General features: G+C 32.6%; 3 protein-coding genes across 5 annotated transcripts; 2 read left to right on the forward strand and 1 right to left on the reverse strand.

Annotated features, from left to right (window-relative positions):
- The first annotated feature begins 3,137 nt into the window (after positions 1-3,137).
- On the forward strand, positions 3,138-9,744 carry LOC125064220 (glycine dehydrogenase (decarboxylating), mitochondrial). Its single transcript, XM_047671166.1, has 18 exons — positions 3,138-3,423; positions 4,127-4,205; positions 4,306-4,441; positions 4,741-4,905; positions 4,986-5,214; positions 5,297-5,520; positions 5,612-5,787; positions 5,900-6,129; positions 6,211-6,387; positions 6,458-6,642; positions 6,911-7,112; positions 7,382-7,531; positions 7,660-7,772; positions 7,868-8,015; positions 8,262-8,469; positions 8,622-8,794; positions 8,873-8,953; positions 9,565-9,744. The coding sequence occupies exons 1-18, from the start codon at positions 3,205-3,207 to the stop codon at positions 9,673-9,675; spliced, it is 3,006 nt and encodes a 1,001-aa protein (XP_047527122.1). The 5' UTR covers positions 3,138-3,204; the 3' UTR covers positions 9,676-9,744.
- A 571-nt stretch (positions 9,745-10,315) lies between these two features.
- On the reverse strand, positions 10,316-20,202 carry LOC125064218. Of its 2 annotated transcripts, XM_047671161.1 has the most exons (14): positions 20,014-20,202; positions 19,763-19,860; positions 19,260-19,348; positions 18,995-19,147; positions 17,651-17,787; positions 16,960-17,085; positions 16,611-16,702; positions 16,433-16,526; positions 16,200-16,356; positions 14,977-15,148; positions 14,655-14,871; positions 14,176-14,268; positions 13,177-13,318; positions 10,316-13,105 (listed from the first exon to the last, which is right to left on the reverse strand). In XM_047671161.1, exons 1-14 carry the CDS (start codon positions 20,200-20,202, stop codon positions 10,317-10,319), a joined length of 4,548 nt encoding a protein of 1,515 aa, XP_047527117.1. In that variant the 3' UTR covers position 10,316. The 2 variants fall into 2 exon arrangements, with proteins under 2 accessions (XP_047527117.1, XP_047527119.1); XM_047671163.1 differs by lacking the exons at positions 18,995-19,147; positions 19,260-19,348; positions 19,763-19,860; positions 20,014-20,202 and adding an exon at positions 18,126-18,529.
- Positions 19,770-22,869, forward strand: LOC125064219 (UPF0691 protein C9orf116). 2 transcript variants are annotated; one of them, XM_047671164.1, is made up of 4 exons: positions 19,770-19,806; positions 21,100-21,271; positions 21,559-21,645; positions 22,621-22,869. In XM_047671164.1, the coding sequence occupies exons 2-4, from the start codon at positions 21,100-21,102 to the stop codon at positions 22,743-22,745; spliced, it is 384 nt and encodes a 127-aa protein (XP_047527120.1). In that variant the 5' UTR covers positions 19,770-19,806; the 3' UTR covers positions 22,746-22,869. The 2 variants fall into 2 exon arrangements, with proteins under 2 accessions (XP_047527120.1, XP_047527121.1); XM_047671165.1 differs by lacking the exons at positions 19,770-19,806; positions 22,621-22,869 and adding an exon at positions 21,828-22,099 and having other exon boundaries at positions 21,001-21,271.
- The last annotated feature ends 61 nt before the right edge of the window (positions 22,870-22,930 follow it).

The raw sequence follows: 22,930 nt of genomic DNA on the forward strand, positions 1-22,930 counted from the left end.
TATTTAAATACGCAGCTTTTTCTCACGCAATGAAAAAACACAAAATTTCAACCGCGTCAATTTTTTTTTGCAATTTTTGCAATCAACTTTTGTTATGTGGTATCACTGCACATAGCGTTACCCAGAAGCAGAACTATATTATATCAAATTATGTATTGATAAATTAATCAATTAAAAAAATGTATGTAAGCTCGGTCTATAATACCGGAAATAATAAATACGCTAAATTCTACTACCTGTGATATCATAATTATATGGCGAAACTTGGATTCACACAAAACAAACAGCGGACTCAATAAATTTCATATTCTGTTCTTCGGAAACTGATGATTTGTAGTGATGAATATTGTTTTGTTTTACGTTATATTCATTTTTAAGATTTTGCAAGATGGACCGGAGTGTCCCTCTCGGAACTAGTTAGTGGGTGTATCTATTTATATCTACTAAGAGTCGAAAAATAAGACAAAAAATAGAATAATATAAAATACTTAACAAACTATTATTATTATTATTTAATTTACTTTTATTAACTATATATTATTTTAAATAGAAATAACTAACTCTCGAAATTATGTAGTCGCTTAATTTCTAAGAATAAATAATTGTTGAACGTTTTTTAGTAAATGTATCTAATTACGTTACATGTTAAGTAAATTATTAAGATAAAATAAAATTTGACAATGAAAAAGAAACCTAGATGGTAGGGCCTAGAGGAAACTCTCATGGTACATAAATTGAATCAAAAGAATACTGCTTATCTTTAGAAGTAGTATTCTTTACTGGTAACTGCTTATTTACGATTAATAAGGTACGATTCATTTCAACACAGAAGGTTGCCTTGAACGACGTTATACTCTAATTTTTAAGAAGGATAAAATGACATATTTTGTCAAAAGCATTAGAAAAATCAGTGTATTATATGGCCACTACTTGATACCCATGGTCGGTAGCATACGATAAAATCTCAGTTAATTTACAAATACTAATTTCAGTTAATTTTCTATTATAAATCTATACTATTGTCCAAATATTATAGGTTTATGCTCAAAAGATGAGAAAAATTTGTTTGTTGTTGTTTAAAAGATCGGTTAATTTCAGTCTATCTTTTGTCGAAAAAATATTCCCAGGCTAGGGAATTTTCTATTCTGAAAAGGTGCTATTTTTTAATTTGCAATCAATAAGTAAACGTAATGTTTCTATATTGAATAAAGGATTTTGCTTTGGTTTAACAAGAGTGTTTAGGCTGCTATTTTTTTTTTAATCATAAAGCACTCCTTTTATGATGCTTCGCGTCTTGAAAGCAATATATAATGTTGTGTAGGCACGAATTAAAACTAACAAAGACGGGAACATGTTGCGTTATGTATGCTAATGAAGCGAATGCAATCAACTAACCCTTCTACACTTGCCGAACATGCTACCTACGTCCGGAGAAGAAAAGAAGTATACTAAATACTATAATATTTTAAGTAAAATCTGATAGTGATAAATATAGATAATATATATGATAAGAAGTTACATACATACATACTTGTTGGAAACAAACTTGATATAGTATTGTTTGCTGATGATACCTCTGTGGTTTTTAAAATTAATAGAAAACAGGTACAGTATGACTGAATGGGTCCCCCATATTAACGGATTGACGAGTAGAATGAGTTCTGCGGCATTTGCGGTCAAAAAAATTAGAGTATTTACCGATGTTGATACGGCTTGCTTAGTATATTTCATTTACTTTCACAGTATTATGTCTTACGGTATTATGCTTTGGGGTAACGCAGCCACTATCCATATTATATTTGTGCTGCAGAAAAGGGCTATTCGCGCAATCTATAACCTAGGAGCCAAAGAATCATTAAGGTATAAATTTAAAGATAACAAAATATTAACTGTTGCTTCTCAATATATATTCTGTAATGTTTTGTATGTACGGAAAATATTATTGATTTTATGAGAAAATGTGATTTTCATAGCATTGGTACATGTACCAATGTTATGTGTTTGTTCCATGGAACAAACACAAACTTGTTACTTTTGTTACTCGACTGCATAGAGTCAGTAACTATTTTGTGGGGCAATGTATACAGTTCTACAACAGGATCCCATAAAGCGTTCAAAATGCTTCTTTTGCCAAATTAAAAAAAAAATGTCAAGGAACGCTTGAATGCGAAAGGGTACTACACAATTAGTGAGTTTATATGCTATTTTTATTCATATTCAATATATGTATTTAACTAGATTGACAGAAAAAAAACCCGCTGAGTTTCTTTCGCCGGTTTTTCTCAAATCAGGATGTTTCCTTTTCCAAACCGGTTGTAGTGTTTAATTTGACTATCAATAAGTAAGTATAATACTTCTATAATTCACGCTCTTTCTGCGAAAGCGTCATGTCGCAGAAGGAAGCCGCGGAGCGGGAGCGGGAAGAGGATGCCGCTGCAGCCTCTTCAGTTCTCAGTACCCCGGGAATCCCCCCTAGCAGTTGCAGTCCCGCATAGGCGGGCCGATCGTCAGGGCGTCACGGTAGCATGCGAAAGCGATCACGTGGCGCCCGCCGATGCGACGGAGAGGGTACCGCTGATTTGTCACTTATTTAGAAAGTTCTTTTAAAAATATTAAACTTAGAATTTTAGACGATATTTTGAAGAGTAATCAGGACATCTTATATCATCAAAGTCCTAAAAAAGTCAAGTAGTTACGATATATTTAACTTATTTTATATATGTATCGCAGTCGCAGTATCTTATGTTTGTAAGTAGCTTTTTTCTTGTCGTTTTGTTTTTTGTTCTGTTTCTTGATCATCAAGACTTACTCTCCATATAATCAAAGTTTAGTTAAACAAAGTTGCGAGTATTAGTCATAAAATTATATAGACACAATATTTCTTAATGATATCTAACAAGTAATGATTTGTAGGTAATTGTTGATGTTACAAAACAAGTTCACATTATTAAATGAAAGTAAAATTTACGTCTTTAACGTAGCTGATAAAAATGTTCAAAGATCATAGAATCATGTTATTATTATATATGCTTATTTTATAATTACTATTTGTTTAGCCGAACTACATATTGTTATTGAATCGATAAGAAATTATCGATTTAAATGTATTCTTGCTTCAGTTTTGACCCCTCTATCAGTTTATCTGGGAGTCTTCAGTTAGTCGGACACTAAATAATATGACTAAATACATTTGAATATTTCAATATGTTTAGATTAATTAGTCGGGGCGTTTTTTTCAAAAATCGCAATGAATGTTTCCAAAAAATAAAAAGTAAAAAATGTTTCAATATAGAAATATGTTGTGTTGCTACACAGAGTTCAAAATCCGACAACTTGTTTCCGGAGAGGGTTGATTTTCCTAGTCGCCACATCGGTCCGAGGGATCAAGATGTAGTCACTATGCTAGATCTTCTTGGCTATAAGGTGAGATATGAGATACGTATAAATTAAAAATTAAAGAAATATGATACAGCCAGTGCCAATTAGTACGTGCTCTATATAAGATGTGACATCTTTAATAATTTATATATATACATATATCTATATATTTATAGAAAACACCCATACATTTTGTAAATAACATAAACTCTACTTGAATTAGTAAAAGGAAAATATTCAGAATTTATTAAACTATTTTGTTCTAAGCTAATCCTCGCGATCGATATAAATTGTCAATCCAACAGCTAATAAAATGGCAGTGTCACTTTCTCAAATTTTCTTCATTATCGGCTAAGAGCCCTGCTTAAGTTAACTGCTTAAAATAATTTTAGATCCGTTATTCCATCTTAGCTCAATTAATTCTTTTAATTTTTGTGCGTTAATATAATTTGTTTAGTAAACTGGGACAATCTATATTAACTGAAATAATTTTGTAACAAAAACTTTATAACCTTGATAGGGCTCGACATATCACTATGTGAAAGAATGCTCATTGTGCTAAAGTTTTTGGGTAAAAGTGACCATATGCTCCGAACATTAGGCTTCTATAATTAAACTTTCTAGTAATAACTATCTGGTAGTCGAACGATAGAGTTACAAAATAGGAGAATTTTAACATAAACAATTATGAAAGATTAATTTTAACTCTAACTCTCTTAATAACTGAAAGTGTTTTTTTTTCTAACAGAGTTTAGATCAACTCACCAATGATGCGGTTCCTAAGCAAATCCAATTACCAGGACTTATGGAAATTGATGACCCAATGAGTATGTATTACTTTGTTACACACAAAAAAAAAATCAAATCATATTATATTTTATCACAATTAAATGAAACTTACTATGCAACTATTTCTATGTTCTTCAGGCGAGTATGATTTAATTGAAAGAGCCCGTAAAATAGCAGAGAAGAATCAGATATGGCGCTCATTCATCGGCATGGGCTATCACAATTGCTGTGTACCCCACAGCATCATGCGCAATATGTTTGAGAATCCTGGATGGTAAATACCACTATTTTGCATTATAATCTCATCATATCACGAACTGGTTTCGCTTGGATTATATTAATTTTAAATTATATTCTTATGAACATTTTATATGAATATCCCACGTCGAATTTCCCGGCAGAACATTTTTTTAGATTTATCAAATTTTATTAGATACTTTTTAGTCGTTCGAGCGTTGTAGAATAACAAACATTCGCTAACATAAATTCGCAAAATGTTAGTATCGAATATAGAAAATTTATTGTTTTTTTTTAAGTATCGCAAAGTGCAGAAAAATATGGTTTATATTTTAGGACAACGCAGTATACCCCTTACCAGCCAGAAGTTGCGCAGGGTAGGCTAGAAAGTTTACTAAACTATCAGACAATGGTTAGTGACTTGACTGGTTTAGATGTCGCCAATGCGTCCTTATTAGACGAAGGTACAGCTGCAGCGGAAGGCCTATCACTATGCCACAGGTAAAAAAATAAAATAATTAATTCAACAGGTCTTCATACATTAAATTAGGCTATTAACGTTTGGTATTTTAAAATTTCAGACATAATAAAAGAGCAAAGTTCGTGGTATCTGAACGCCTTCACCCTCAAACATTAGCTGTAGTTCAAACGAGATTGGATGCTTTAGGCTTAGAAGTTATAGTTGTACCAGATGTCCGGCAGGTAGATTTTGCACAAAGGGACATATCAGCCGTACTGTTGCAATGTCCCGATACGAGGGGACTTGTTTATGACTATTCCGGATTAGCTGCGGCTGCACATGAACATGGGGTCTGTTGTACAATATTATAGTAATCTCAATACAAAAGCACTTGAAACAATACTATTTTTTAGCCATATTTACTCTTTACAGACATTAGTAGTTGTAGCTACTGATCTTCTAGCTCTAGCTTTATTACGACCTCCAGCTGAATGTGGTGCGGCTTTAGCAGTCGGCACTTCTCAGCGGCTAGGTGTTCCGCTAGGCTACGGTGGACCTCATGCTGGTTTCTTTGCTGCTGAACATCCATTGGTTCGTTTGATGCCCGGGCGCATGGTGGGAGTCACAAGAGATGCAGCTGGAAGAGATGCTTATAGGTAAGGCAGTTTTTGTTAAGTTATCTGTGATGTTACCCAGCATTTTATATTTTTATTTGATATTTATTTTATATATTATACTTTCTCGTAGGTTGGCTTTGCAGACTAGGGAACAACATATCCGCCGTGATAAAGCCACATCGAATATTTGTACTGCCCAGGCGCTTCTGGCTAATATGTCAGCGATGTTCGCAGTATATCACGGTCCGCAAGGTCTACGAGATATTGCCACTAGGGTTCATAATGCGACCTTAGTCCTTGATCATGGTAAAATTATGCTAAATTTATTTAGTAATGACTATTTTTTATAATGAAGCATCATTAAAATTAAATATGAATTATGAATAATAGTTATAAAGGAGTGTTTAAAAATTTTTAGGTATACGAAAACGTGGTCATAAACAATCCAACGATGTATATTTCGATACTCTACATGTAATTCCCGTGGCTGAACATGATGCATCTGTTATAAAAGCACGTGCGCAAGAGAAGAAGATTAATTTACGATACTTTGAAGATGGAGCAGTTGGTGTTGCTTTAGACGAAACTACAACTATGCAAGATGTTGATGATTTGTTGTGGATATTTGATTGCGATAATGTTAATGAGGTAAAATTAAATCATATTATACATCTAATTCAAATTTGGTAAAAAATTCAATTAATATTTGTACTATTTGGTTTATTTAAGGTTATGGAAACTGGTGATGTAAGATCACGTAGTGTTTTGAAGGGTCCTTTTCGAAGAACGTCTCCTTACCTGACTCATCCCGTATTTAATATGCACCATTCTGAAACTAGAATAGTCCGTTATATGAAACGATTGGAAAACAAGGATATATCACTGGTTCATTCAATGATACCATTGGTAAGGTTTTGACAATATTATTATTAAAGAGAAAGGCTTTCTAATTTTTAAACTAATTTATGTTTTAAAGGGATCATGTACGATGAAGTTGAACTCAACGACAGAAATGATGCCGTGTTCGTTTAAACATTTCACTGACATTCACCCATTTGCACCTCTTGATCAATGCCAAGGATATCATACATTATTTGAAGAGCTCGCGAAAGATCTTTGCGCTATTACTGGCTATGATCGAGTTTCTTTTCAACCTAACAGGTATGGAATACTTACTTTTGCTTTAGATATAAAAAATGATTCAGACATAGTAGGTTTAATTTTTTAAAATATATTTAAAAAAGACTTAATTTTTAAATTTCAATTATTTGCTAATTTTTAGATATTTATCAAAGATATCAAATTATAATATTGAATTATTTAAAAGCTTTTAAACTGTAAGTTTTAATGAAAATTTGAAACAGTTAAAATTATACTTCTTAATGTAAGTATATATAAATCTGCAATTTTTTGTACATTTTTATTTAAGCGGTGCTCAAGGTGAATACGCTGGTTTAAGAACAATTAAACGGTATCATGAATATCGCGGCGATGCTGGGCGAAATATATGTCTTATACCAGTCAGCGCTCATGGCACTAACCCTGCGTCTGCACATATGGCCGGCATGCGTGTCTGTGCGATACGTGTGACTCCTTCTGGAGATATTGATATGGAACACCTCAAAGACATGGTAACTACTTATATCATAACTACAACTTGAACTTAGAACATTAAGGAAATTGTAGATTAAAATAATGGTTGTTATAAATACATGACAAAAAACAATCTTAAGATTATCAAGTAGTAACAAGAAATTGAAAATAGTGATAGTCGACATTAATAATGAAAAAAAAAAACGGAAAAACAAACTCAATAAAATATTAAAACCTAATTGATAATAGCGAGAACATCTTAAATAATGAACACGGATAAACAGGTCATGTCATGATCATCACACAGGTAGAAGAGCACAGCGCGAAGTTGTCGTGCCTGATGCTGACATATCCTAGTACATTTGGCGTGTTCGAGGAGCGCGCCGCTGACGTATGCGCGCTCGTGCACGCGCACGGCGGACAGGTCTACCTCGATGGAGCCAACATGAACGCGCAGGTGATCTGTTCTCTTGATAGGCATATATTACACGATTCACACTTCGTTTTTTGAACAGTTTGACTGTGATAAACAGTGTAGACTCATTTTAAAATAAATCATTACAACATAGCCTTTTTTTAGTACAGGTCGGTCTATGTCGTCCGGGTGATTACGGCAGTGATGTATCACATCTTAATTTACATAAAACTTTCTGCATACCTCACGGTGGAGGAGGTCCAGGAATGGGACCTATCGGCGTGTAAGTCTAGATCTTTAATACAATAATTAGTAGTTGCTAAATATATTTTTTATATATTATCTTAGCTAAAATTATGATTAAATTTATTTTTACAGGAAAGCTCATCTAGCGCCGTTCTTACCGTCACATCCGGTGATAAATCCACTTGCTGATTTAGGAGACGCGGCACACAGCTTCGGCTCAGTCAGCGCAGCACCCTTCGGATCTTCGGCTATTTTGCCGATCTCATGGGCTTATATAAAAGTGAGTAATACATTCAAAGTGTGAATGTTTTTGTAAGTAATTTTGTGGAACGAACATCGTCTTCCCAAATCTATTTAAATTAATCAATACTTAATAAGTATTGTTATGATTTAAATTATAATGTATGTATAGTTATACTACGAAGTAAACTTTTGATTAGTGATGTAATTTACAATTCATTACATTTTATGTAAGTAAAAAGATAATTTTATAATTTGACCTTTTCTCAAGTATTGAATTAAACAGATGATGGGACCTAAAGGTCTGAAGCGGGCGACGCAAGTGGCTATCCTTAATGCTAACTACATGTCACGGAGACTAGATGGTCACTATAAGACTTTGTACAAAGGTGAAAGAGGTCTGGTTGCACACGAATTCATCATAGACGTACGAGATTTGAAGAAAACGGCTAACATTGAGCCTGGTGATATCGCTAAGCGTCTTATGGATTTTGGTTTGTAGCCTTTCGATATGTTATCAGTCATATATTACCAATTAAATTATTTAATTTTAATATCTTCTTACTACAATACTTAATTAAAAAAATAACAATAATACATACAAAAATGCAAATAAGTTGTTTTCTGATTAAATTTATACGTGTAGGTTTCCACGCGCCGACTATATCATGGCCCGTGGCTGGTACTCTTATGATTGAACCAACGGAATCAGAAGATCTTCAGGAATTAGATCGTTTTTGTGACGCACTCATAACAATTAGAAAAGAAATTAAAGACATTGAAGATGGTCTCATTGACAAAAGGCTGAACCCAGTAAAGGTAATTATTTGTTTGAAGTAAAATAACAAACGCTAATCTTTAATATCAAATATGTAAACGTGCGAATAAATTAAACAGATGGCGCCACACACTCAGGAGGAAGTAATAACAGAGGATTGGAACCGACCTTACACTAGGGAACAAGCCGCTTTTCCAGCTGTAAGTATTATTTTTAATGACAGTATTACGATGATAACTTACTAACTAATAAAAATAATGTAATGAGGTAACCATTTTAGCAGGATTTCAAAAAGTATTCCCAAAATTTAACGTTTTAATTGATAGGTATATAATTTGAAAAATTCTGAATAAATTTAATTATAAATTCTATGAGGTTAAATGATATAAGTGCCGTACAAAGTGAATTTCTTATTAGTAACTAATAGTAGAAAATAGATCACTTTTTTTAACGCTATGAATTGGTTTTACCTCGATGTAAGTACGTAACAAAGGCGCCATTTAAATTAATGTAAAAAGTCGATTTTAACTCACTCTTCATTGTCGTATAAATTTAACTGTACATGGGTGATTCCAATAATACTACTTAAGCCTTGTGGCATCAAGCTGATTTAATGCTGTAGCCAAGAATATAATTCTTCAAATTCAGACTAATTTGGTTTTATTTTTAAATTATATTCGATATCTTGATTATAGATTTTACTTTAAAAGTTATGATATCTTGCCTAAATTGGGCCAATAAAAGCAGTACATAAAGGTACATGAAACTATATTTTTTTATGAAATAACAACTAATTTCGTTCTTTTTTCAGCCGTTTGTTAAAGGAGAAATTAAAATCTGGCCAACAGTCAGCCGCATTGACGACATGTATGGTGACAAACATTTAGTTTGCACTTGTCCACCTGTTATTGATGACTTTTGATATTATTGTTGAGGTGAAATTGTAAATAAAATACTTCGTCTGCGATCACATAATGTATTTAATTATCAATATTGTCGTATAATAAATATTTTCTTTAAATAACAATTATTTTTCTCTTTCCCGAAGATAATTTATTCATTACTTATGTTTAATTTTACTAGTTTCATTTGAATAATAGTTAATTGCCATGAAATATTGACTCCAACCGAGCTTAATATTATTTGTAATATATGTTTTTTTAATTAAAAACATCAAAATAAAGGTTTATTCAGTTTCTTCTATATAATTTTGTAAGGCTCAAATAGAATACGGATTGCTTTAATTTGCGAGCGGTATTTTTTTACTTATTATTGTATTATACAAAGCTTTTCGTATTCTGAATTAGCTATAAAAGCGAATTTTAATATCAGCTTAAAATATATATTATTTTACATAATTACTAAAGTAATACTTAAATGTTTATCAATTGAAATCTTTCAAAATTAGCAGATACAACAATTAATAAATAAAATATTTCGAAAAAAAAATTCTAAATATATCTAAATTAACAAAGCTAACATAAAAGTACATATAAAAGTTTATAATAATGAAACAACATACAAATATAAAATAAATTGTAATTTTACTATTTGGACTCGTTTTTATTTTTGCGGCGAATTTATTGATTCTTTTGGATACATACCTAATCTAACTCCAATATCTTTAGGCAAGCGGATGGGTGGCCGTGTTGGAAATGGGTGGTAGGAACCTGTTGAAGGACTGCGTGGGTACGACAACGATGATAATGTATCTGTTTCTAAAAGAGACGTTATAGCACTACAAGTGTCATCATTTTCAACCTTAGCTTTATCACTTAGTTCTAGAGAGTCCCTTGAGAGTGTTGGTGTATCTTTATTTGGAAACACCTTTGGTGAAATAGGCGTGGAAACTTGGTCTAATGATGTAATTTGACATAAGGTATCACTAGAATTGCTTTTTGCACCCATAGGTGAATCATCATCCACAGACGGATCACACGTAAAACTAATAGACGATGTAACTCTCTGGGAAAAATCACTAAATGAGCTGTTTTCGGTTTTAACTAAATTTTCGCTAATTTTTGGACTTTGATCCATTGTCTTACTACATTCGTCGCTCACTTGTATCAATGAATCATTGTATTTGTTCGAATTCGTTAAAGGATAATTATAATCATCAGATGTAAAACGACGTTCGTATGTAGACGAATCTTTTGATTCCGAAGATGGTAATGTAGCAGAAATCTTTGAATCACTTGAAAAAGAATATTTTGACCATTCATCTGATATAGGCCTCCTATTTTTATACTGTACCCCACTGGAAATAGAAATCTCAGAATCTGTGTTTTTGTAATTTTTATCAACATGTTCCGTTCGACTTGAACTACTTTTAAAATCACATTTTGCAAAAAAACCTTTATTTTCCCACCCGTATAAATCTGTTTTGTTACCGAGGCCTTCAATACTAGGTGTTTTAATACTTTTAAAAGAAAATTCGTCACTTCCGGTTGCAACATTGCGTAAATCTAAAGAGAATGGGTCATCGATTGATATTGGTCTAGCTCTTAAAATATCAGATTTGTCAGTTGGCACTTCTCTAGGTATTCTCTTAAGGCAACCTATTAATGAATCGGAGGTAGATTCTTTAAGTAAAGGGGAGCTTAGTAATTTAGTTTCTGTTATTTTTGAAGAAGTGAAACTGCTTTTGAATTTTGTGTCTATATTTTCACTTATACTGTCTTGCAATGAATTACTGTTAACCGCAGCTATATTTTGCTTTGTTAAAATTCGACTTAGTATTTGTGAGTTTTCTTGAATTATTTGTAAAGCCCTTTCGCTATTTTTTCGACCAGATCGTAACATATATTCTTTTGACGCAATTGTATCTGTGTCTGCTAGTAGTTCTTCTAAATTAGTTTTTTTTGTACTTTCAGAAATATTTTTACTATTATTGTATTTCACATTGTCTTGTATTTGTATTTCAACGTTTCCCTCTTCATGAATGCCGGGGCTTACTGATTTTTGGCAAATAAAACTATGACTTTGGGGTAAGGAGGAGGCCCGTTCAACTTCAGTTTTTAAATTCCTTTCATTATTATTACTTTGAAGTGTCAATGAATCTGGTTTTTTAGGTAAACGTGAGTTTCTTTTTGTAGGACGTCGACTTGGAATGTCTGAATTATTAGGATCGGATAATCGAGCTCCAAAAAATTCTGGGCTGTGTTCAAAATATTTATCAATTTTCAGTGGGATTGGTGGTTCATCTTCGCTTACGATAAGGCTATCAGAACCGGGACTCCTCGAAGGACTTTCAGCGAATGGGATTATTCCCTCAGACAGGTCAATGTCCGGTACAAAATTCGGGTTCATTGCGAAACTGTCTATTATGTCTGGAGGTCTTGAACTTTTTGATGTCTTTGAAGTAGAACATAGTTTATGTGGCAATTCTTTACGTCTTGAGTCAAAATCAACTACGCAATGGCAAGAAGGTGAATTAATGGGACTATAATCGGTCAAAGTGCTAGATTTTGATACATTCGTCTTTTTGTGACTCTTTCTTTCATCATATTCTGGTTTCTGAATTGAATATTTTTTATCATATAATAATCTGGGATGGCGCATGCATTTTAGCGGGTACGTTGTGGTTAGATTTTTTTTCTTATTGGTAATATCGTGCGGTTCTTTTAATTTCAATTCAAAGCCATCTATATAAACACGTAACGGTTCTCCAGCAGCGGAATCGAGATATTCAGAAATGTTTTTCACTTTCACTTCTGGCGTATTGACTTTTTTTTCTGGAGGGGAAGAACAGCCAAAAGAAGGTTCTTTATCAATAGGCGGAGAACTACTTTTGACATTTTTATACAAAGGAGAAATTTGTTTCGTTGATTGTTTTTTGATTTTAAGATTTAAAGCGTTATTTTCTTTATTATCAATTGGAAAATCTTGTTCCGAATCACTTGCTTTTTCATTTTCATCACAGAGACTAGTATCTGTACTAGATTCTGACCGTGAAGAATATGAAGATGTTTCGCTAGAGCTACGAGATCGCATAGACGCTATCATTGCATTAGCTTCTAATTCAGATACTATCACACCATCACCAGTTTCTTCTAAATCAATTGAAGTTTTTCTTCCTATTTCTACATTCTTTTCCTTCTTAATATCTTTCCATTTTACAGAATTTCTTCTATTTTGTGACTTCCGACTTTTTTCTTCTTCCCAGCTAATAGTGTCATTTTTAGCTTTATCCTGATGTTGACATGCTACTTCCGGTAGAGATGTTGTTTGGCGTGATGGTGGTATAGCTCCTGGTGGAGGACCAAGTCTTCGTCCTCTTGAACTAACTATAGCACTTTTTCCCAGGAGCAAATTATTCACTGTGAGTGAAGTAGGAGAAGTAGGAACACCAACTGAAATGAAAACATGTAAGATGTAAATATTTTGTCTGACTTAAAAATAATGTATTTAAAAATGTTCAAACCTGCAGCGTGTCGAGCACATGCAGCAGCTAAGATAACATGAGCTTGACGCTGCCTTTCACGAAGACGGGCATATTGTCTTTTGAGTGCTCCTATATCTAATGACAATCGATCACCCGCGCGATCTTCCCGTCTGGGTAAAACCTATGGATAAATAATAATTTGATTTTTATCAAAACTTTACCGTGTTTAATCATTATTTACTCTGAAAATGTATATTATCCTCTTTTCGTAGAAAATCGTCTAACACGATGTTGATTAAACTGAATTATAAACTACTAGCGGCCCCGGCTTCGCATGGGTGCAACTACGATACTAAATATAGCACAGAATGTCTTACAACGTTCACAGTTTTTCAGTCATCACATTCAGACAAAACAAACCGCTATGACCCTTCGTTTTAAATCGGTAATATCTTCGAAAATATTCATTTAAATTAAACGCTGTAAGGAGTCATATTGATCTATATTAAATGCATAATGTACTTAAAGTACTTAATTGGATAACGATTAATGCTGTATTGCTTAAAATCGCTTCGAAAATAAGCCATTATTTCTCGTAAAAATTAAAGGATACAAAATGGTTGTCTAAGAGATAGACATATACCATCATGGACTTTTTGAAGAGCTTTTTAAGGTGTACAATACTGTAGTAAATTATTTTGACCTATCTCCTAAGATTCAGCCAGCGTTAGCAATGTAAGTGCAAAAAAATGTGTTTATTTACGACATAAATTTAGAAACCTCTAAAATTATCACTGTTTCTCTTCTATTATTGTTCGTGTATTATATATCTTTCTCTTGAATCAATCTATCTATTAAAAAACCGCATCAAAATCCGTTTAGTAATTTTAAAGATCTAAGCATACACAGGGACAAACAGCGGTAAGCGATTTTGTTTTATACTAGAAGATACGAGTAAAATCTCGCTTTATATTTTGGGCAAGACAAAACTGTTATAAAATTAGGTATTACCAATTACAACAAAATATAATAAAGTACCGTTGCCAACGCCATTTTATTTCCATCATCGCTAGAATCTCCTTCATCTTCGGAGTAAAAAAGTCGTAAACCTCGTTTCGTCATTGACTGCACCTAAAACATTTTTACCATTGAAAGATTCAATAATTAACATAAACATTGTTTCCGAATGCGTTAACAAGTTATTGTAGTATGTTTTCTCAATGCAATTTTGAATTGACGTTTAAATAAACCAGAGTTTTTTTTTTGTATATTTCATAAACATGAATTTATTAGTTTTTTATCATTTTCTTTATTTTTTATGTGTTTTTTCATACGTTTGAAAAATTATATGATATTAAATGTTTGAAAGATGGCATTATAAGAAAAGGCGTAGGCCGAGTATAGCGTAATAAATTAAAAAATACTACATGTGACTTATTGTTAAAAAAAGATCAATAGATCAGTATAAGAAAAACAAAACAAAGTTATTAAGAAAAAAGGAATATACTCATACATACCGCTGATTGTAATGGAGGGTGATATACCGGTGGAGCATTCGGTGGTGCGGGTGGCGATACTCTGTATCTGTGCAGACTGCGTAAGCGAGGCAGTTCGGGTGCTGAGTTGAAAGCAACAACTCTTACAACTAGAGTCTCTCCCGCTTCCCACACTGCACCGACACCGCCTCCCATACAGCTGTAGAACTCATCTGCCGACCGTGCTGACAGAATCCGACTACAAAAAAAGATATATGTATCTCTTACTCTTTGATTAGATAGGTGATTTTCTTTAATTTTGTCTTAATAAGCAAATCTATTTAAAGCTGTTATTTTCACTTACTCTTGAAGCATATCCCAGATCGCAAGTGCTGTGAGTAAAAGGATTTCATTGCCATCTAATAGGATTAGGTCCCAGATTCTTAGCAACGACTCTCGAGGTAGCCACGTGGCGTATAACGTGAGAAACCATTGCATCGTAAATACATCTGGCAAGGGAGGTTCTACACCACCGCCTAAAATTAATAAAATATTTATAAATTGTCTACCTGGTGCAAAACCAGGGCAAAGTAGACGATTATGTAGAAAGAAAAAAGAAAAAATAATAATCGTGACTTAGGAATAGAGGAGAAGACCTCAGATTTCTAGTGTGTACAGCATCTCAGTACCTACCTAAAATCTAATTATGTTTAGCCAGACAGTCCAGCTAGAGCGTATTTAGACAAAAAAAAAATATCCGGCCAATATGCGCAAAAAATCTACGGTAAATACACTATTCGAGTGTTTGACACTAATATCGTTATTTATAAGAACACCACATCCTAAACTATAATATGACAAATAGCACTATTGTTACGGACGTTACGTGCTCCCATACCTGTATATTGCCCTTAGGGTGTAAAAGACAAATATGAGCTACCTTACCTAAACAACAAAAAGAGTTGCCTTATTAGGAAAGGGTAGTAATAAGGGAATGGTACATGTCATGATCAACTCATAGATAAAATTAAGTATGCGGCAATAGCGAAGTCGCAGGTTCAAGACGTATTATCCCAGGTCAGTCTTAATCCAGCGTATGAAAAACCTCGGGTGTCGGACAATAGAGGAAGTTCTGCTGATAGTCAGCTAAGTGTTGGAACATCGGAATTAGACAATTTTTTTGGGAATCAGAACACTGCTTGCATCCGGACGTTAACGGCTTTGCTTTGCTTTGCGTGCAGTCGATATATTCGACCACTTATTTCTGCCTGGGCGAGAATGTTTCATATAAGGCGATAAAGCATTTTAACTTGAATGACCATAAAAATGTGAAGCATTATTAACGCTGGAGAAGGTTATCCAAATCAAAGATTGTCTTTTAATTCGATCCGCCTAGGACTAAACGTAATTGGTATCCAAGTCTGTACCAGAAAAACTAACACGTGTTTTATGTAAATGGTTATGCTAATTAATATTAAGCTGATTATTTAAAAACAATAAGTTAGGTACATTTAAAAAGTCATTAAATTAATTATGTATTTTAAGTTAAATGAGCAATTTATATGTATATTATTTATATGCATATACCGTCGGAAATTCTTTGTAAATGATCCATGTGTTGGGCAAGACGCGGTAATCGTAGTCGTAGGAGGTCTCTGAAGGCAGCCATATCAGCTGATAAGCCTCGAAGATCATCAGCAAAGTATCCTTCTGGTAGCACCGCTTCGACTAGGTATATCATAACCTTAAAAATTTGAATAATTGTATTGCAAGCAATTTAAAGTGTTTAGAGATATGTTTACAATTTCACATCAAATCACCTTTAGCGAATCTGATTCTGATTTATCCATAACTTCTAATATAATAGCGGCTAACATATTAAAACCTTGACAATAACCAACATCTTTATTCCACCTGAAATTGAAATGATATTTATTTAATAAATAATTAAACAAAGTAATCTAGATTATATTATGATATTATAACTAAATGAAATACCTGGCATAAGCTAATAATACCCTCCGAAGCATAGCTTGATTTTCTCGTCCTTCTGCTCCACAAAACAGAGAACAGCCAGTCCGATGCAGATCCTATAAAAGTATACCCATAAGCAACAGCTTCTAAATTTATAAATATCAATATTAACTCAATATATTGTTGATTGATTAATTATATATTATTCATGGTTAAGTAATGAAGTTCGACACCAATCTTTAAATAAATAACAAACGGTTTAATAAAAGGATTTAATAAAAAACCACGAGAATAAAAATCAGGCGGTAAAATTAGGTTCATTGTTCGAAGATTAGCTCTTTATGGGTTGAATGTAGATGTATACAAAATGTACCTTGAGAATCTGAGCACTGAGTTCAGTATCATCGGGCTGGGCGGTCCCTCTGAAGCATCCACGTTCGGCGACCGGCCAGTCGATGCCCCGCGCGGTCAAGTGGCGATCTGCTAGCGTCAGCCATAGCTGAAAATGTCATTGAATCTCCAATTAGTGGGTGATGTCATTCCAAAGATTATAAATTATTTTTATGATGATTAAAAAGTAAAAGTAAAAATATTATCAATTTATTTTCTTTTACAATGGCTTTATTTATTGGTATTTATTAAAGTTATTAAAAACAATCATGAAAGAACATAATATGAATATTAAAACAAAAAAAAAATCTACATTGACCCGATACCCAAGTTTTCTGTAAAAACTAAAACTCCAAGCTGATGTAATTTTATGTATGGAGAAGTTGTAAAATAAATAATTAATTACTTTTATTTAAAAAACTTAGTATGTTTATTTGAAAATTATATTAAAATCTTAAAAACACAGACAATACACAACCCTGCATTTCTTCAACTGTAATGCATGTGATAACATTTACTTTTATAAATAATGGACACGTTATCTCAACATAGATTATATCGAAACAGTATTACCTGATAAAAATCTGCTTTTCCGTTACATGTAACTCGAAGTATGTTAGTTTAAATAAATATTTAATAGAATATTAGCCAACTAATCCATTAGATATACTAACTTTTCTTCGAAAATGTTGCGGTACCCCGGCAGGAAGACGAGCGACGAGGCGCATCGCATGCAGCCACTCCGCGAAGCCGCCCTCGCCGGGGCCTTCGTTTCCCGGTGTGACTCCAAAGCGAGCGCTCGTATCGCCAGCTTTATTATTATTAGATTGTTTTTATAAACAAGCATTTATTAAGCAGGGAAGAGGGATTTAGTTAAGTTTTGACGTTTAAAATATTGTGTATTTATTAAATGTTCTATAGACTCAAGGCTTTTTTATTTGCTTATATTATTTTGTAATTAAGTTTATTTTTTAGAAGTATATTTAAGTACCGATCACATATTACGAGTATCCGTTGCGTAAGTCATATAAATTTCTCTCGGCAGACATTAATTTAATTTACGACTTTAAAAAGAGTATACAGATCAATACAAGATACAAATATGCTGGTCGTAATTAAATAAAGCAATTTTGTAAATGTTATTTGTACCTGAGGCAGTCCTTGCAGAACTCGCCAAGTTCCTGAGAGAGTTCAAAATAGCACTCATCTGTTCTGTACAACGTGGACATTTGACACCAAATGCATATCTTTAACTGCACTGAATAAATAGTCAATGATCGATGAATATTATTCCGTCAGCACATTCTCATTTTTGAAACATCGGTATTTTTATGATTAACATAATAGATACACGGTATACTGTTAAGAAAATATTACGTGAATTTGAAAATGCCATTTCGCCATAACATTTATTACTGCGTCGTCGACCAGCTGATACGATGTTTACCGGGCAAGTCACGGACTAGAGACAGACAACCCCACCAGGGTGCTCGCCCTCTACTACTTCATTGCAAAGGGTTTTATTTTAAATCGATTCTCGTATAGCAGCACAGACAAAATTGGTTGAAATGCCGATATAGCGTGTTGTGGTAGATGTCTATGTAGAGCATGCGCAATCAAGTAAAAGAGCTTTATCTGTGTGTGTTGTCTATTGATTTCGCGCGGTTGTGTACGTCAGTTAAAGCTACGACTGTATGGAAAAAAGCATCTTGTGCGACTAGTTCCTACATACTTTATGTGTAGTATTATTTGCGGTCTTTGAATGGAAACGTGACGTCTGATTTGTTATTCATAAAATTAATTTCATTGTAAGGTTAAAATTCATAGTATAATTGTAAATATTATTGAAAATAATAAATATATTTCAAATTTTAGTGTAATTAATGGTAACTCAGACAAAGGTTTGCAGTGGATAGTGTGGTTAACACGGATTTAAATATTTGGTCGACATATTTATTACAGAGAATATTCAGTTATATTGGCTTAAAATTAAATTAAATTTTAAGTTGTATACATACTAATATGATGGAGAAGTACAGTGAAAGCCGAGCATAGTTTTTTCTGTTGTCGATATAATCGATCTCGTGTCCGCAAATATTTTGCTAAGCGTTCTCCTGCAATTTGTAAACTAGTTTTCCATTCGATCAATTGTTCACGGATTTCCTGAATGTCTAAAAAAATACTTAAGATAAATATACCCAAAGTATTACTAAATCGAACAAAATATTTAACATTGTTCAGTTGCGAATCTATAAATTGTATAATTTTAAGCGATAATATTACCTAAGGATTCTAGGTAGCTTCGTTCGATGGCATCTGTTTGTTCTCCGCAGTTCGACTGTGATGACGTAAAGGATGCAGCTGCTGTTGATCTGCAAAGTAACTCCGATAATTTACTTTTATAGATTTATTAGCATCCACGTGGGAATGTGAGCATAAATTGAAACATTATAATGTAAGCGAGGTTTTTTTTAGTAAGAATAAAAAAGTGAAGCAAAAATAATTTAAAAGTAAAATTATTGTTTAAAAATACATATTGCGTAGTGTATAGTAGATAATACGACTCCGCAAAAGTAAAGCGATACTCGTCGGTGTCAAGTATTTCTATTTTAATTATCCTTAGTTTTCAAGAAAACGTGAAATAATGTTACATCGGTGATATTTAAGAGAATAGCATACAGTCGGAGACACACAAATTGAAACTACATAGTTGGAAGTTGGAAAGCAGCATAAAGGAAAAACAAATAAGTAGAATAAGTGAAGAAGAATAAATATTAGGTTCTTACCCTTGACTGCATTCGATGACGCTGCTACTACTCCAATCCCGTTGGTCAGCATAAATGTCGTTCAGTAATTGATCTATTAAATCCTTGACTTCTTGCTTCTACAAATAAAATAATATCATCACCAGAATAATACAACACAACACTACAAGTGTACACCACAACTATACAAAGAGAAACTACACAAACATAAGCATTTTATAATTCATAGATAAAACAAGTAGTAGATATAAACTCTAAAATAAATTAAATACCTGTTCAACGTTATTGATCGGCGGTGGTGGTGGAATGTTTCTTTCTTTCTTCAACAAATGAGCTTTTGTTATTTTAATCTTATTGTTTTTTTTCTGCAGCTTCGGCTTGTCTATATATAAAGAAGAGAAATCAAGTTCATACTTTACTACTCGTAAATTAATCGGTTGATCGATTGTGATTGTTTTCATTTTAAAGTCAATATATGTCAAGATGTCTTTTTGATATATTATTGTTTTTTTTTATTGGTTGAAGTGTCATCACAAAAAGTTGAAAATGTAATGAACTAGGCTATGGTGACGGGGGCGACCGATAGGCACCCACTCGTTTGTTGCTTGTTCGTCCCGATACCACTGATAACGCCTAATATGTTCATTTGAATGCATGCCAAACGACCTAATCAGAAACGTACACTAAAACCAACTGCTTACTTTGTAACGTACACTGAATAATCTATAAAGTTGTATGATTTTAACATTCCACACATTTGTTACGTTCTACTGTGTATAATTATCATTCCATTAAAAGTAAAAAAAAAGAAAAAAAGTTACTACAAATCTTTTTCGTGTTATCATATCGTTAAAGGGATTTTTATTATTTTTAATTTATAAGTACATATACATAGCTTAGAAGATTTTTAGCGTAGAGATAAGTTTTTCTTTAAAATATTATACCCTTGCAGTGGCAAAAATAAAAATAAGATCCTTAGTGTAAGTATTTCTTTAGATTATTTTTACATATTCAGTGGTTCTAAAGAGTCGATAATACTACTCATTTAACTATTGCAAATAATCCTTAAATTTTTGTGCTAAAAATGTAATACACATACAATTGAATTAATACCAAATCATTTTGAACATTAATTTTCCATAATTAGTTTTTTATATTGCAGAATTATTGTGGACTGTAATAGCAGACCTAATAGCTATATATAAGAAAAAAACATTCGTTTCTATGGTAACTAAATATTGACATGCTCCGTTACTATAGAAACCATTTAATAATAAAATTTTATATTATACGATTAGATAGTTCACGTGTACACAGTTATCTTTCTTGTTTTTTTATGGATTTTGTTGTTTTAAAAGATGAGTCAGGAAGAGCAACCTAAAAATGTATCCAACCGAGAGGTTCAGCCTGGTTTCTGTTCTGCAACTTGCACCGATAGGGCAAGTCTTCGACAGGAAATAAATAAGTCTGAACTAAAGACATCGGATCTGTTTCATACATGTAATCTGCCGAAGAGATTTGAGCATCCTCGTAAGTAACACATCTCCAATCTCCGGGATTTGTCTATTTGTACAATACAATTGAGATTGCCTAATTATTATATTTCAATTTTAATTTCAATTTAAAAAAAAGGTTTTCTAATTAATTCATACCGTGCAAGGTTTAATGTCTGTCTGTATTAATTTTATGTGCTATATGCGGGCTGTTTATTGACTAAACATTGGAGCAATGATCCCTTTAATTCATTCGACTCTACAGTAAAAAACCTAACTTATGTTAATATATTCTGCAGTTCTAATATTAAAATGTTGCCGTAGATTGGTTCAACGGATATGGATGTCAAGTTAGTAAGCAGCATCCATTTTACAGAACGTCAGCGAGCGAATACGGATGGTATCCGCCTGGTAATATTTCATATTTCTTTAAATACCATATTAAATATAAAATTAAGTATATTTTTAATAAATAAATTTATCTCACAATTTTGTTCGATTTTCGAACGGTGCGTAAAATCTCGTTGACATAAATTTTCATAAATCCCTTACTTAGACAAATTTTAAATGTATTGTGCTCATACGACTTATAGGCTGGCACTCGGTTCCCACAGTGTATTTTCCAAAAAACCAAGAATTTTCTAATTTTCTGGCGGGTGCAGGCATGTACCGCAACTATTCACTCAACACATCGAAGGATCCGTCGCAGTTGAATTAAGGTTTTAATTGAATGAGTTAGAAGATAGTGATCAATTGAAATGATTTATTAATTTTAAGCATGACGCACAATTGCACTGTTTTGTTTTAATTGTTTAAGCTTAACATTTTATGTTTAAATGTAATAGTTATATAATAATTTATGTTGTAATTAAAGAGCACAAAATAAACATGTCACCATATATTCCAAATGTTTTATTTAAAACACCTTTCTGAATTGTTGCAATGCTGCCCCTTCTTATTAGTGCCATAGGCAAAAGTTTGTGCTGTTAACATAAATTTTCATTAAATCAATATATTGAACTTTACTTCAAAATATATTTTTGTAACGTCACACCCTTTTAAAAACGAATTTACAAAAATTAGACATAAAGCCATTAGCAATTATTGTTTCTTGCGGAGTAATATAGTTGTATTAATATCCCATTTCAATCAGTGGATATCATATTATTCGTTGTGACCTAAGGATATTTTTTTGTTAAGCGCCAATAAATACCATTATCGCATAACGAGTCAACAATCCCTATAATGGCGAAACAACAAACAATTAATCAAAGTATACGTTACAAACATTGACATTGCCTTTTTTTTTTAATGTTGTAAATTATAAGGACAAGATTTAAATGTTAAACGACATATTGTGTTAAAATAATGTTAATATGTTCGCAGGATACTACTCGGTGCCTTCTGTGTTCTTTCCCGCCGGTCAAACCTTCACTAACCGTCTCGCAGCTGCAGGCATGTATCGCAACTACAGCCTTAACACTGGCATGGATCCCGTTGCCTACCGTTAAATGTTAACTTTTAAAACGTTTTATTATTAATTTTATATTTATTGTAGATGATTTTATATCAAACATATAAATAATATTTTTAACAATTTTTTTTCAAAGCTGTAACCATGTAACCTTAATTGAATTTCTAATTTTGAATTTAAGTTTTTTAATGCTTCTTTGTAAAAGGTAACAAATAAAACTCA

Source organism: Vanessa atalanta, chromosome 5 (genome assembly GCF_905147765.1).
Source record: "Vanessa atalanta chromosome 5, ilVanAtal1.2, whole genome shotgun sequence".
Taxonomy (NCBI): domain Eukaryota; kingdom Metazoa; phylum Arthropoda; class Insecta; order Lepidoptera; family Nymphalidae; genus Vanessa; species Vanessa atalanta.